The following is a 17,438-nucleotide window of genomic DNA, read 5'->3' on the forward strand; positions in this document are numbered from 1 at the left end:
CAGTAAGGCTCTCTCTAAACAGGAAATAAATTACTGCCTCACCCAGAAAGAACTGCTGACCACTGTGAAGACCACCAAGCATTTCCATAAGTACCTGTACGGCCAATAATTCCCTATTAGGACTTGACCATACATCACCCAGGTGGCTTCTAAATTTCAAGAACCTGGAAAGAAAGCTCACAGGATGGCTAGAGAGACTGCAACAGTATAACTCTGTGACTGAACAGCGCAAGGTTCACCTATACTCCAACGCTGACGCTCTGTCCCAAAGGCCTTGCATAGAAGACTGCAAGTAACTGCTCCAAGAAACAGGGCGAACACAAATTTCCCTGCTGAAGGACCACCTGAATTTGAAGGAAAATGGAGTCATGACGCCTGAATGAAAGTGCAGAGGGATGATGAGGACATCAGACTGCCGGCCGGCCGAGTGGAAGAGTACCTGTGTTCCGAGGCCTGGATGGACACGTCAGTAACCTCAGCCCCAAAACTAAGTCATGCTGTAGACAGGATATGGGCTTTTGGGTTTATGTCGTGTTAAGATAACAAGGTGAAACTCTCCGCGAAACATAAAGAGTGAGATTTTCTTCTGAAGATGTGCAGCAAAGTTCTCTGCAAAACGTAAAGAGTTTCACCTTGTTTTCTTGACACGGCATAAGCTCAAAAGTCCATATCGTGTCTATAACTACGGGTTGTGAAAGCATCAACGTTAACATATGTCGTATTGCTCACAATGGAATTTGCTGATGACCAGAGATGGATTGCTGAAGCACTTTCTTAAGTAGTTTAAGTACGTCACTCTGCTTTTTAGCAGCGCGTTGTTTGTATTCAGCCTAAAATAGGAAAGTTATTTACTTTCACTCGCTCAACTCCAACCTCGGAATGTCCGGCTCCATGGTTAAAGGGTTAGTGTGCTGGCCTTTGGTCACAGGGGTCCCGGGTTCGATTCCCGGCAGGGTCGGGAATTTATAATGATGGCATGGGGGTTGGGTGTATGTGTCGTCTTGATCATCATTTCATCCTCATCACGACATGCAGGTAGCCTACGGGCGTCAAATCAAAAGACCCGCACCTAGCGAGCCGAACATGTCCTCGGACACTCCCGGAACTAAAAGCCATACGCCATTTCAACCTTGGAATCGGAATGCCAGGAAGACTTAACAAAACCTTTGACTTCGTCATTGGTCTCATTTAACTTTACACAAGAAGATGTACAAGGCATAGATACACAGACTGATCAGTGTTAGTATTAAAATGAACAATGAGCCTGAAGCTGTCCAGCAGCCGTTTGGAGCTATTTCACAATCACAACCTTACCTAATTCATTTTGTAGACATGACCCTGCTACTTGAAATGACAAGTTAAATTCAGTAGTTAGGAATGTCATTAAACATTGTCCGCCAGGCTGAGTGGCTCAGACGGTTGAGGCGCTGGCCTTCTGACCCCAACGTGGCAGGTTCGATCCTGGCTCAGTCCAGTGGTATTTGAAGGTGCTCAAATACGCCAGCCTCGTGTCGGTAGATTTACTGGCACGTAAAAGAATTCCTGCGGGACTAAATTCCGGCACCTCGGCGTCTCCGAAAACCATACAAGAGTAGTTAGTGGGACGTAAAGCAAATAGCATTATTATTAAACATTGTCCAAAACAAAACGTAATGGTGGATTTTTCGAAATCTCTGCAAACTTACAATGATGGTAAAAGAACATTGTCTCAAAACATGTTTAAGAGTACTCTTCCTAATGGAGACGTTATTTTAAGAGATTAGTTATTGTATTCATAGTCAACTGGGAAAGTATTCTGTATTCGATGCTGTTTATTTCAACCAGACAATGCAAAAGCACATTTTTCTACCAGTTTTAGTGACTGGAAGCACAGCTACAAACTACTGAAACATCATGAACATTCTCATGACCACAGGCGTAATGTTCTTACGTACATCACCAGACAAAAACAGTTAATATCGGTTGATAAAATTCTGTTTGCACAGTATGAAGAAGAGGTAAACTACAGGCGGAGTATAATGTCAAGAATAATTTCTGTTGTACGATTTTGGCAGTTAGGGGTTTACCTTTCCACGGAGACAATGAGGATTTTGGATCAACTTCAAATGGTTTGTATCTTGGATGCCTCGAGTTAATGAGTGAATATGACCCTTTCCTTGCTCAGCACATTGGGAAATACAGTAACAAAGGTCAAGGGCACACCTCATACCTGTCTTCTCAAATATGTAATGAATTTATTGAAGTTATGGGGAATTGCGTGCTTAAAACTGCAGTTGATGAAGTAAAAGAAGCTAGATACTAGTCATTGTAGATTCGACGCCTGATTGCTCTCACACTGACCAGTTGGCTATTGTTTTACGATGTGTACCTCAAACACAGCCAAAGCATGTAGAACAACTAATTAAGCTTCTGCCTGGAATATCACATACATCTGCTGGACTAGAAAAAGCTGTAGTTGACTGTCTTGAGAGTTTCGAAATAAACATCAAGAATTGTAAGGGCCAAAGTTATGATAATGCTTCCAATATGTCAGGAGTTTACTCAAGTCTTCGGGCCTGAATAAAGCAGCAAAGCCCCCTTGCAGAATACCGGTACATACCGTGTGCAGCACATTCATCAAATCTTGTTGGTTTGGCTGCCGCAGAATGCTGCACTGCCACAGTAGTTTTCTTTGGCTTCGTCCAGGAGTTGTACAATTACTTTTCTATTTCAATGTACAGGTGGAGTATTTTGAAGCAATTCTTGGCATTAAAAAAAAAAAAAAGGTACGCCAGTGGTAACATCTTTATCAGAAACCAGATCATCTGCAAGAGCTTTGATAAATTGTTATGAATAAATACGAAAATCGTTGAGGCAGCTATCTGAAGACTTTAGTGTAAAACCTGCTTTTAGACTTGAGGCACAAAACCTTGAAACTAAATTTCAGAATTTTGAGACCACTTTTCTGTTAGTTGGGGTGGAATGACATTTTGGAAAGAGGACAATTGTTCTAAAAACTTGCAGTATGAAAATCGTAATCTTGAGGGAACATTAATACAACTGAAAACCCTGGAAGGATTCATCAAAGTGAAAAGGGATAAGTTTGTCATGTATGAGCAATCTGTTTTGAAAACAGGTGGACGTGATGTTCCAAGCTATTTAAGAGTAAGAAAACGGAAAGTATTTTCAGATGAAAACACGTGGGATTGAAGGAGACCTAGATGCAAGAACAAATTTCAAAAATAATTTCTCTAAAATAATGGACACACTTATAGGAAACTTAGCAAGGAGGAAAGAAGCATATGAAGTCATAGCTTCCATACTTCAAGTGTTACCTCTACTACTGACTTGCTCATCCGAATCATCAGAAGTGAAGAACGCTGCTTTGAAACTTTGTTCGCTGTACCCTGAAGACATCAGTCAAGATTTTGTAAAAGAGTGTGTACACTTTCAAATGTATGTTGAACTCGAGGGATTCCAAAACTTGCCTAAAGCGTATTCTTACATTAAGCAAAACAATTTGTCAAGTACTTTTCCCAACCTTGAAATTGCAACTAGGATGTTTTTGACCGTACCAATAACCAACAGTACTGCAGAAAGGGATTTCTCAGTTTTAAGCAGAGTAAAAAATGGTAAAAGGGCGACTCTTCTTAATGAAAAGTTAAGATCATTAGTCTTTATGTGCATTGAAAAAGGTTTAACTTTGAAAACCAACTTTGATGAAATTGTTCAAGAGTTTGCTAGGAAAAAATCCTTTCTGTAAAGTAGTATTACATTCAAATAGCCTATAAGCAAAACTTGAATTTTTAAATGTGAATGAAGTAAATTACAATAAATTAATAGTAATTCACATGTGTCTTATTTCTAAAATTAGTTATTTACATACAAACTTTCAAAATGAAACAACGCCTTTTTAAATAAAAACAAAAACAGCCCGATTCCTACTTGATGTTACCTTTATTTGATTTCATAAATTTAATTATGAGAATTAACTTTATTTGCATAATGTGCTGTTTTAAAACTCCTAATCTTCACAACTGTAATCTTTAATTTGTAAACAATTATCTTTCAGAGGAACAGAAAAACGAGCCGTGGGAGGGGGCGGATAAACATTGTTTGCCCAGGGCGCTAACTACTTGAAATCGGGGCCTGCCGCTAGTGAGAAGTTTTGAACAGTAGACAGTAAGCAGGTTCAGGATATAAAAAGAGAATGGGTGGCATACAAGGATGGTATGGTAGAAACAGCAAGGGAATGCCTAGGAACAATTGTATGTAAAGATGGGAAAAAGCGAACATCTTGGTGGAATGATGAAGTGAGAGCAGCTTTTAAATGTAAAAAGAAGGCTTATCAGAAATGGCTCCAAACAAGGGCTGATGCAGACAGGGAATTGTACATAGATGAAAGAAACAGAGCGAAACAAACAGTTGTTGAATCCAAAAAGAAGTCGTGGGAAGATTTTGGTAATAACCTGGAAAGGCTAGGTCGAGCAACAGGGAAACCTTTCTGGACAGTAATAAAGAATCTTAGGAAGGGAGGTAAAAAGGAAATGAACAGTGTTTCGGGTAATTCAGGTAAACCACTAGAGGTGGAGGGAATATTTTGAACATCATCTCTCAACGTAAAAGAAAATCTTCCCGGTGGTGTTGTGAACAGCCAAGCTAATGGGGAGGAGGAAAATGTTGGTGAAATTACGCTTGAGGAAGTGGAAAGGATGGTAAATAAACTCCATTGTCATAAAGCAGCAAGAATACATGAAATTCGACCTGAAATGGTGAAGTATAGTGGGAAGGCAGGGATGAAATGGCTTCACAGAGTAGTAACATTAGATTGGAGTTTTGGTAAGGTACCTTCAGATTGGACAAAAGCAGTAATTGCACCTATCTATAAGCAAGGGAACAGGAAGGATTGCAACAACTATCGAGGTTTCTCATTGTTTAGTATACCAGGCAAAGTATTCACTGGCATCTTGGAAGGGGGTGCGATCAGTGGTTGAGAAGAAGTTGGATGAAAACCAGTGTGGTTTCAGACCAAAGGTGAAGTATAGGTTCAGATTTTTAGTGTGCGCCAGGTAATTAAAAAATCTTACGAGCGGAATAGACAGGTGTGTTTATGTTTCGTAGATCTAGAAGAAGCATATGACAGGGTATCAAGGGAAAAGCTGTTTGTCATACTGGGGGACTATGGAATTAAAGGTAGATTATTAAAATCAACCAAAGGCATTTATGCTGACAATTAGGCTTCAGTGAGAATTGATGGTAGAATGAGTTCTTGGTTCACAGTACTAACTGGGGTTGGACAAGGCTGTAATATTTCACCTTTGCTGTTCGTAGTTTACATGGATCATCTGCTGAAAGGTATAAAAATGCAAGGAAGGATTCAGTTAGTTGGAAATGTAGTAAGCAGTCTAGCCTATGCTGGCAACTTGGTCTTAACGGAAGATCGTGCCGAAAGCCTGCAGTCTAATATCTTGGAACTTGAAAATATGTGCAATGGGTATGCTATGAAAATTAGCATTTCAAAGACTAAATTGATGTCAGTAGGTAAGAAATTCAACAGAATTGAATGTCAGATTGGTGATAAAAAGCTGGAACAGGTAGATAATTTCAAGTATTTAGGTTGTGTGTTCTCCCAGGGTGGTAATATAGTAAGTGAGATTGAATCAAGGTGTAGTAAAGCTAATGCAGTGAGCTCGCAGTTGTGATCAACAGTATTCCGTAAGAAGGATGTCGGCTCCCGGACGAAACTTTCTTTCAATCGGTCTCTTTTCAGACCAACTTTGCTTTACGGGAGCAAAAGCTGGATAGACTCAGGATATTCATAAGCCAGAAGTTACAGACATGAAAGTAGCGAGAATGATCGCTGGTACAAACAGGTGGAAACAATGGCAGGAGGGTACTCAGAATGAGGATATAAAGGCTAAGTTAGGAATGAACTTGATGGATGAAGCTGTACGCATAAACCGGCTTCAGTGGTGGGGTCATGTGAGGCGAATGGAGGAGGATAGGTTACCTAGGAGAATAATGGACTCTGTTTTGAAGGGTAAGAGAAGTAGAGGGAGACCAAGACAACGATGGTAAGACTCAGTTTCTAACGATTTAAAGATAAGAGGTATAGAACTAAATGGGGCCACAGCGCTAGTTGCAAATAAAGGATTGTGGCAAAGTTTAGTAAATTCACATAGGCTTGCAGACTGAATGCCGAAAGGCATAACGGGCTATATGAAAATGTATGTATGTAAATCTCGTTCAGATTTAAATGGGCTTGTTTCTTTGTCAAAGTGTACATAAATATTCTCCAATATGTTTAGTTGGATGCCCTTATTAGCTATGTGAATGATGTTCAAATCCTGTTCTATGGATGAAAATGAGTGACTGGACTCAGACATATGATCATTCATATCTGAAAACTTGTGTTGGCTTCTGTTGTTGTTCGAGTCATCAGCCTATAAATTGGTTTGATGCAATTCTCCATGCCACACTATCCTGTGCTCTAACCTTTTCATTTCTATGCAACTATACATGTTCTTTATATCGAATGAAAACAATTCTTTCTGTAAGACCTATGGAACCAATGTCAGTCACATGGGAGTATTTGAATTTGTAAATGCCAGAATTGAAATGTGTGTTGTTATAGTTTAACAAGTGTGTGATAAAAAAGCTTTGAATAATTATTATTACTTGTCCTAGATGATGTTGAGTTTTGTTTTTTAATTAAGCTGGAATTCTGATATGAATTCCTGTTATTAAATATGAATGTAACGAAATCCTTATTTTTCTTAAGATCTTTTTTAGCGTTGTATTTGGGTTATTTTGTATTTTGTTGATTTTGCCAACAAAAGTCCTCTTGCAGCCATTATTCAATGCTATTGTGTGTATGTTGTTTATATCTCTTTTCTGTAATTTTTATTACATAATAGGATATTGATGGCTAGCCTCCATGGTTCAGGCAGCACCACGGCGGCCTCTCACTGCTGGATTCCGCCGTTCAAATCCCGGTCGCTCCATGTGAGATTTGTGCTGGACAAAACAGAGGCGGGCCAGGTTTATCTCCAGGTACTCCGGTTTTCCCTGTCATCTTTCATCCCAGCAACACTCTCCACTATCATTTCATTTCATCTGTCAGTCATTAATCATTGCCTCAAAGGAGTGCGACAGGCCCTGGCAGCCAGCACAATTCCTATCCTTGCCGCAAGATTCATTCCATTCCTGACCTGGTCACTGACTGTAAAACAGTTTGTAGGTCTTCATATTGGTGGATCTGTAGATCATGCTGTAAAAGGCAGCCCTTTTTTGAGCACCAAGAACAAAGTAAACATATTTGATGATGTTGAGCATTTGAGTTGGTTTTCTGAAAATGTTGAAGGTCAAACCATTGTGTTTTCTCATGATTTTAAGGTCAAGAAAGTTCAGGGACTTTTTGATTTCCGATTCTACAGTGAATTTTATGTGGGTGTTTAAAGAATTAAGTTGCTCCAGTAAGGTGTGACTGTTGGTAATTCTTTGATTGATGATAGTAAAGACATTTTCAACATATCTTGCCCATAAAAAAAGATCCCATTATTTTTGGTCATTATTTTTTATTTTTCCAAATAGTTTATGTAGATTTCAACTAAAATGTCTGAGACTGGTGAACCCACTGGGAGTCCCTTCTGTTGATAAATGACATTGTTGAAAGTGAAATAATTCTTATTCAAGATGAAGTTTAAAATATTTGGGAATTCCTGTGTTTATTTAGATAGTTAAGAACTAATTAAACGGTTTTGTTTATTAGAATACTGGAATACCTATTGGAGACATCGAAGGAGTGTAAAGTGTGAGAGGGCTGTAAATTAAGTTTCTTGGAGGTGCTACAAAATTATATTGAGTTTATAACTGAAGTTCTCTTTAAAAAATGATGTTTCATTAAAATTTCTAAATAAATTGAGAAGTTTTGTAGGTTAAGTTAAAACTGATAAGCGGTCTGATGTGAATATTTTCTTTGTGGATTTTAGGCAGGGCTTTTGCTGTAGGGAGCCTAGGATTCATGTTTATTCATTTGGAAATTTCATGTTTGTTGAAAAGAAAGGATGAATTCTTGAGTAAATGTTTCAGATTTTTTTGGATTTCGTTGGTGGAATCCTTTCTTTTGTTATTAAAAATTTGTCTGAAAAAACCTATTCCATTTTTTTATGTAATCATCTTTGTTTATCAGGACTGTAGTATTCCCTTTATCGACTTTGGTGACTATAACATTGTTAATGAATATTGAATTTTCACGACCACATTATAAACCGAAACCAACTTTCAACCTATTAGGTCGTGTTACATACATTTAGTATGTGTAAAAGAGATGTTAAGTACAGAACAAAAATGGCCAACTGGATACCCGTGGGATCCCCCAAAGCCTCCCGATTTCGGGTCGGTTGCTCGACCAATTGAGCTATTTTGGCCTAGGTCATCCTTGTTCTGTTGGAAAGGATCTAAGCTACAGGTCTGGCACTACTGCCATCACACCGTACAGTGCGTCCATTCAATGAATATTGAATTTTCATGACCGCATTGTAATCAAAACCGACATAAATGTATACATAAATGTGGCTAACCGACATTAGGAATTTGGGAGTCAAATTATTAAATAAACATTGTTTTACAAATTTTAAATGTAATTTCCACTTTTTGCGATTTTGATAAATGAGATAAAGATTTCTTCTCTCTATTTGCCTGGTTTCGATTATAATATTGTTGTTTTTTATCTTGCATTTGAGACCTATTATCTGTTTATTTGAGATATTGTAATCTTCAAATTCTTTTGTTTTTTAATTATGTTGTTAAGTTTTTTCTTAGCTTCAAATCAAATTCATTCTGTTATCAATTGGTACTTTACTAATGGCATTTTCTGTTTTGGCTACAGTGTTATTAAATTATTTGAAATGGAAGAACTCCAATTACATTCGGGACCCTTAATTAAGATAGTTTGTGCTGTTTCATTTAACAGTAATTAAGGTTTTTGATGGGCGGATGGAAAGTATGGGTGGTGATGTCATTGGGAAAAATGGAATCTGTTCTTGAATAATTGTTGATTGGTTTCCAATAATGTTGAGATTTCCAAACATTTTATTTAACCCATTCACTGCCAAACTCGTATATATACGTTATTGAATGCCGTGCCTCGTCCGCCAAACCCGTATATACACGTTTTGGTGCAGTGTGTACATCACCGATCTCACAAATGAACGCAATATAGTGTCATGCTTTGCAATTCCATGGAAATGCTCAAAGAAGTTCTGTACAACGGATACACCACTCCATTTCGCATGTTTTAAAAGCGATCTGGTGTTATTTCAGCTTAATTGGAGTGAAACATCTTTCCTGCTGTTAGCCATCATGGCATCTTCAAGTACACATTCATCTCTTGTTGATGAAGAAATTGAATGTCTCCTCATAAACAGTGATTCTGGAGAGCTATATTTTGATAATGAAGATGGAGAATATCTAAGTGGCAATATTGAACTACAAGAAAGTGCAAGACAAAGTAGTAATGATGAATCCCATGCGAAATTGTCACCTCTTCTTCAGATAAATTATTTTTTCCCCAAATGTAAATGATTTTGATAATACCACTTCTTGGAACAACAATTTTATATTATATTTCAGTAATAGTATCTCCGAGCAGAGTAGCCACGCATATTAACATGCTACGTCTATGGAGTGAAGCTCTGCACTCGGCAGGCGAGTGGGTTCGAACCCCACCGTCAGCTGTCCTAAGAATTTTTTTTTTTTGCACTCCCAAGCAAATGTTGGGACAGTTCCTATTAATAAACCACAGCCGATTACCTCCACTTCCTTACCCAGTTTCATTCACCATCATTCATTTCATATTCATTATTTTCTCAACTGAGGTTTGCATCAGGAAGGCATCCAGCCGTAAAAATATGGTGTAAAATATAATCTCACTTCATCCCCGACCCCAGATTGGACTGCGGGGCTAAGGGAATGATATGCATTCCATTAATAGTATCAGTAAATATATATCTGAGAAAGTGCTTCTTCCTTGAAGAAAGAAAAAAAAAAAAAAAAAAAAAAAAAAAAAACGCGGCCCGGAGGGCTTGCCTGGTCATCGAAACTTGGCAGAGAAAAGGTTAATGTGTCTTGGTTTTTAGATAAAATGTAGAAAAGTTTTTGATTAACGTGGAGTTGAAATGAGTCACATTCTCATGGGGCCAAGAGAATGGGAGCACTTAGAAGTGCATTGATTAATTTGGCATTTAAAATGGCTTTCTTCTTATGTAAGAATTTAATTTTACTTTTAAGTTGTAGATAATTAATTTTTGCTTGTGTTTTTCAACCTTATTTTTTGTGTTTTTAATCTTTTAATGATTAGACATTAGGAATTTGGGAGTCAAATTATTAAGTAAACATTGTTTTACAATTTTTTTTATATCTTTTCCAATTTTTGCAATTTTGATTTTAAGAATGAGATGAAGATTTGTTCTCTTTTCTTGCCTGGTTGGCAATATCACTGCAAACAACAAACTTCATGATGTTTCCATATTGTAACTCACTAGTATGAAAAACTTTAAAGATACGATAAAGATTGTGACATTAATCACATGTGACAGTAATGCTGTATGTGACCTAAGTACTGGTGATTATGCTGAGATAACCAAACTGACTGGTGATTAAAAGTACTGTAACATATTGCTCTGGACCCCAAATACAATAGACTTATTTCTTTGGACAATATTCTAATATTCCTCCAATTTGATAAGAGTTGTTCTTGTTAGAACACAACAAATTTGCTTAGAAATTCTACTGTTTAAATTTCCCACATTTTAACACTCTAAAACTAGGGTGGGTAACCAGAAAATTTTTCCTACCACTGATTTCCATGCTGCCTTCATCAACATCCATTGACCAGACTTATGGAAAGTGCTAACAAGTGAACACGGGCTGAGAAAATATTACGCCTAATCCAGGTAACATACAGTAAATTCAGCAGCTGCATTTGCATCCACTGAGAGCTCTCAGATGAATTTTCTGTCTGATCTGGTGTCAGCCAAGTCTGTTTGATCTCGCCTTTATTATTTAATGCGGTTGCTGATGCAATCACGAGGAAAGATTTCTATAATCGGTTAGGCATGCAGTTTGGAGGTAAAGACTTCACAACTGAATTAACTCCTCACGGGCAGAAACATATATATATGCTCTACTTTTCTTTCTCTCAGGGGGGAGGAACATATACAGTATACATATGTTCCATTCGAATTTCATGGCTTTACTAGTCAATGAAGTACACAAATATGCTCATAGAAGGGAGTAGCTGTTCCTTCAACTCTACTGATAAGTGAAATCTCCTTATCATCTTGTAATATTTTTTCTCCCATTAGTGGAAGTTGTGTAATACACACGTTGCATGAAGCAGTTTTTCGTGCACGTACTTATTAGCCATTACAAGATATTAGAATCATGTATTCCTTCATTATGTTTTTAGCACATTTTTAGCTTGTAATATGTAGATTACTTTAAAAAAAAAAAAAAAACACACACACACACACACACACACACACACACACACACACACACACACACACACACACACACACACACACACACACACACACACACACACACACACACACACACACACACACACACACACACACACACACACACACACACACACACACACACACACACACACACACACACACACACACACACACACACACACACACACACACACACACACACACACACACACACACACACACACACACACACACACACACACACACACACACACACACACACACACACACACACACACACACACACACACACACACACACTCACACTCACTCTCTCTTGACTGAAGATGGCTCAAACATGTCGAAACATGTTTGAATTTTATTGCTCCATCTAATGATGAAATTATGTCTTGTACTGAATTAGGAGGATACATTTAATTTTTTTCCTTTGTAAAGTACTCATTAGCCAACATATTTTTGCAGTTTTCCAATGAAATGGCACCACAAAAAAAAAACAGATTAATCATACTGATATGGTTTTTGAAATTTTGGATTTGGAAACAGCTTATGATATAGTTAAGAGAAAACATGTTTGGGAATGCCTACTGAAAAGGAATGTACCAAAATCATTAATTAACAATGTACCGGGAGGTACACCTCCACACCGCCCATTTAAATCTTGAGCCTAAAAGAACTCCTCTACTGGAGGAACCATGAACTTGAAACTAGACCTACTTAAACCTTTACTCAGAAGATGTCACTACAGAAATCTGATGAAATTTTGTTATTGTGAAGTTTCCTGTACTGTGTGGATTTATATTTGTTTTGTTTGTCCTTCATCAAGAAGTTTGGACTTTCTTCAAAAGATGTCACTGCTAAAATACTATGATCATGCACCCTGGTGCGAAGTGAAAGAACTTTTAATTTGAAGAAGTTTTGTATTCATTTTTTTTTTTTTTTTTTTTACTAATTGATGTTCATTTATTTTTGGGTTGGCAATATTTATCTTTTCTTTCCGCCAGTTTTGAATCCAACCAATCAATAAATTCTGTAATTAATTTTCCACCTATCACAGGTTTCTTCTCCGATTCTGAGTGTCACTTTTGAGCTCAACCAATAAAATTCTGTGGGTGTGTCTTGATTATTCATGAATGATCTCAAACCTTCCCTGAGGGTTTAAAAACTGCGGATTTTCACGGCTCTTGGCCAATTCATCGTCAGCTTATACCAAGAGTGTGTGTGTGTCAAGCAGGAGGTCTCTTTCACCAGGCAGCAGTTCTTCAACCAGGTAATGGCCACATAACATCCTTATTTCTTGCTAGCTCCGCAGTTTAACCCAAGGGAAAGGTCCAAATCATTAACTATGTAACCTTCTTTTCTAAAAATGTAATTCTCTGCCGGCTTATGTAATTAATTCATGAAATCTTTAACTGTAAATCGGGGATAGAGAATGATTGATCCTCTCGAGCTCCCCTTCATCTTGGTTTGAGGTGCCACACTTTCGTTTCTGCAATGTGTTAAAGTTATTTCCATGCGTGCAACCTCAGTAGTTTGGGAATAGCCAATGTTTCATCGACCTGATGCCCTTTAGGTTTTAAGTATTCATATCCAGGAGTGCAAGTACACACCTCGATTCAATTTGTGTTTCGGGCCATTTACTTAACCTGTTTCTTTCTGCAACGGCCCAATAGGTTGGATACAAGATACCCCTGTTTCAGATTTGTAAATAGTGCCTTGTAAGGTCTGTGATTAGTAGATTTTCATGTAATGTTGCCTTGAGTAGGTTTGGGAGAACTGAGAGCACGTTAGCTCTTTTCAAGTGTTGTAAAAGTGCCTCTTGGAGGCCTGATATTGGAATCGAGGAAGCAAGTGCTCCATGTATTAGGAGATTTCTGCCCTTGTATAAATTTGTGCTCTTTTGTAAATTTGAGCCAGGAGAATTGTAAAAGCGACGGGCTTGAAGCCCAGATTTTTAGTCACTAAATTTTGGATTTTCTTGTCTTGTCTAAAATTTGTCAACCGTATCTGATGCTTCATTGTTATGAAAAGTTGTTAAATTTGATGTTTTTCAAAAATATAACCTTCAGTTAAGTTTTTAAATTCTTTTCTTGACATTGTAGTTAGACCCATGCATCCTGGCACCTTCTTTCACCTCTGACTTCCACGGGTAACCCCGTAACAAACAAGAGAAAAATGTTGTATCATGAGAGTAAAAGCAGTGTACAAGTGGGGAGTGGTGGCACCGAAAATTTTATACAAAAAAAGGTCTCAAGCAAGGAAGCGCACTGTCGCGATTATTGTTTATTATATTGATGGTTGAAATCATAAAACGTGTAAAACAGAGTATCAGTAGTGATGAAGTGAATGCTTTGGTATTTCCAGATGATGTGGTGATTTGGGGAAAGGGAGAAAAGGAGTACAAAGGAGACTGAACATTTGGAATGAAAATCTGAAGGAGTTTGGAATGGTAATTGGTAAAAAGAAAACTATAGTCATGCACTGTGGAAAAGAGAAAAAGAGAATGGTTAGAGAATATAGAATAGTTTACATATCTGGGTAACATTATTAATGGAAGTAATGAAATCAACCCTGAAATTAATAACAGATTAAGTAAAGGTACAACATTTTATCATCAAGTCAGAGAGCTTTTATGGAATGACAAAGTACCCAAGAGAATGAAATTAACATTATATAAACAGTATTTCATACGAATTGTAATATATGGACTAGAAACACTGGTTACTAATAAGAGACAAGATAGTAAGATCCAAGCAGTAGAAATGATATTTTTAAGAACATCGGTTAAAAAACAAGAAGAGATATAATTCAAAATATTAAAATCAGAGACGGGCTAAATATAGAACCGTTAGCACAGAACATACAGAAAACAAGACTGAGATGGTTCGGACATGTAAAAAGAATGGGAAAGGAACGGGTAGCAAGAAGGGAATTGGAAAGAGAAGTTAAGGGAAAGAGACCAGTTGGAAGACCGAGAATAAGGTGGATGGATCAGATTTGGAAGGACATTATAGAAGCTGGATTGGATGTGGCAGAAGTAATGGAGATGGAAAAGTGGAAGGACAGAAAGGAGTGGAGGAGGTTTGTTAAGCACACTTGGGTGACTGGAGTGGGACATTGATGATGATGATGATGATGGTTTCAATATTGGGTGATACAGACAAAGTAGTGTCAGATTTTAGTATATGTGACTCTGAAGACAAAAATTCTTTCTCTAGCTCATCTGAGAGCAACAACCACATGAGTGAAACTCGTAGCGACAGAGTGTATCTGGAATTACAATTTTATTCCCCTTCGAAATATTGATCAAGGGACAATGTTCCCATAAAACTTTGATGCTGAAACACACCCTGCAGAATATTTATTATTTATTTATGTAATTTGTGTGGAGCGTGGGTTCAACTGCTGTGACTTGGCATTTTTATATATATATATATATATATTTTTTTTTTTAATGAACAAAGAGGCGAAATGAAACCAAAACATATTTGAAAGTAGTTTTCTGTACATACAGTATATTTCATAATTAATAGTGGACTAATGTGTACTGAGCCAAGTAGCCACGCTGCATTTGGGAGACATGTGAGTTTGATCCCCACCATCGGCTATCCTGAGAGTGGTTTTCTATGATTTCCCATTTTCACTTACAGGAAAATCCTGGGTGAGTTACTATGCATAGGCCATAACCATTTCCTTCCACTACTTACAGTATTTCATTCACCATCATTCATTTCACCTTCATAAGCTCCTCAACTGAGATTGGGGAAGGGCATCTGGCCATACAAACGCACCGTGTAAATTCATCTCACCTCATCCCAGACCCCACATCAGGAAATGGGACTAACAGGTAGACATACAGAGGACTAATGTGCACTTAACTTTAACCGTGGTCAGATCATATCGCGAAGTGTCCCTTGTGCCATTCTTCCAGTGATAAAAATTATGAGACTCTATTTATTTTGTCTTAAGACCATTTCAAAGTTGGGTTTTCACTCTTAAACAAGGCATGGGATTAATTTGGGTATATTTTCATTATTTTAGTAAATTTTTCAAAATGTTCACTGATGATAGAGCTGTATTTGCAACTGATGGTGTGGAAGTCACAGTCCTTCTAGAAGTTTTTTTTTTTTTTTTTTTGCTAGTTGCTTTACGTCGCACCGACACAGATAGGTCTTACGGCGACGATGGGACAGGGAAGGGCTGGAAGTGGGAAGGAAGCGGCCATGGCCTTAATTAAGGTACAGCCCCAGCATTTGCCTGGTGTGAAAATGGGAAACCACGGAAAACCATTTTCAGGGCTGCCGACAGTGGGGTTCGAACCTACTATCTCCCGAATACTGGATACTGGCCGCACTTAAGCGACTGCAGCTATCGAGCTCGGTCTTCTAGAAGTTACAGCAATTATCCCCAAATTAATAACCATGTTTTTTACATCCCACTAGCTATGGTACTTTTTGACAATTTTTGGAGAACCCGCGAATTATATGGGCTAATTAACACAGACAAAACCGAAGTCATGACATCCAACAGTTCATCAGCAGCAGTATGCGTTTCTGGGAATAAAACTGAACAAGTCCGTGAACTCAAATACCTTGGTTCACTAGTGCAGGAGAAGAAAGTGTCATCAACTGCTGAAGTTCACAGTAGGATTTATCTTGCTGCAGCTCCCTTTGGATCGCTTGAATGGTGCTTGTGGAAGAAACATCATTGAGATTGAAATTAAAATCTGCATCTTTCTCTCACTTATTCTTCTAGTTTTGCTATATGGTTGTGATGGGTGGACAATGCTAAAAGCAGATGTGAGCAAACTACAAGTATTCCAGATGTGGTGTCTCCGACAAATCTGGAGATCTCTTTGCATGACCGGCTTTGTAATAAACCATCAGACTGAAGTGTGGAAATCAGCCAACAACCAACGTGTGCCGAATGTCCAAATAGTGTCTATCTCACCGTTTATTCTGGTAACAGAGATCAGCTCAATGGAAGATCCAAATAATGGTTCCCAAGAAAACCTGAGCAAATCAGATCGAAGATGACATAAAAAATCGGAAGCTTAGTCTTCTGAATGCCAGACACAAAGCTCTCAGCTGAAGGCCTGGAAAATCATTTTATGTAATTGTTGTGATCCAATGGCATCCAAAGCAGTACATTAGCTTTGAGGTAAAACTTGTCCAATTACTGATTAAGGGAAAGAAGTAAAAGCCTACACATCTACTTACGTAAGCTTGTTATTACAAAAGCTTATTTACTACGTACTCAATTTTCATTATGATGTTTCTGACAATAATAAGTCACCACCACCACCATGTCATGTCATACACACAAATTTTCTGTCTCAGTGTGAAGATAAATTTACTTCAATACTCTAAGATAACTGATCTCTGACACAAACCTAATGCCACTCTCTCTCTCTTACTCTCTAAGATTTCTGTCTTATATAAAATAATACAATAGGATATTTTATGGAAATCACCCAAACAAAAGCACCATTCTGATTCATAATTGAGTTCTGAAATACCTCCTCCAGTCCGACTCTCCTGAGGCTCTGTTTCACCAGTTCCTGTTTCTCCAGCACCGATCCCAGTTGTAGAATTGCTGTTATTATTTGTACTGCAGTTTCTCTGCTCTCTAGGCAGTTTCTTCTTCACGTTACTGAGAGCCAGTTCTCCTAAATGTGAATTGTAAGGAGTGCAGTACGAGTGAGGGATGAATCCTTCTTGTCTACTATCAGCAGCTATGACATACACCCAGTCATTCTCACGATATAAAATATTCACCACCTGCAACAATACCAGTATATTTGAAGGAACACAGATTGACTGATTGTAACTATGGGGATATCCATATACAATACTTCAATGCAGTTTCATGGAATTACCTTTACAAAATAAAATAACAGCTTTTATTAAATATGGTAAGTTAAAATTCTTAAAA

General features: G+C 37.8%; 1 protein-coding gene across 8 annotated transcripts in view; it reads right to left on the reverse strand.

Moving 5' to 3' along the window:
* The window catches only part of Dlish (Dachs ligand with SH3s), a 206,694-nt gene that overhangs the window by 114,683 nt on the left and 74,573 nt on the right, over positions 1–17,438 (reverse strand). For all 8 annotated transcript variants that reach the window (XR_011017519.1, XR_011017520.1, XR_011017518.1 and 5 more), the window contains exon 3: positions 17,023–17,284. Coding sequence is in view for 5 of the 8 variants with exons in the window: in XM_067135166.2 (XP_066991267.1) it covers positions 17,023–17,284 (262 nt within the window). In the remaining 3 variants the exon portion in view is untranslated. The remainder of the gene's footprint in view (positions 1–17,022; positions 17,285–17,438) is intronic.

Source organism: Anabrus simplex, chromosome 1, assembly GCF_040414725.1.
Source record: "Anabrus simplex isolate iqAnaSimp1 chromosome 1, ASM4041472v1, whole genome shotgun sequence".
NCBI classification, from domain to species: domain Eukaryota; kingdom Metazoa; phylum Arthropoda; class Insecta; order Orthoptera; family Tettigoniidae; genus Anabrus; species Anabrus simplex.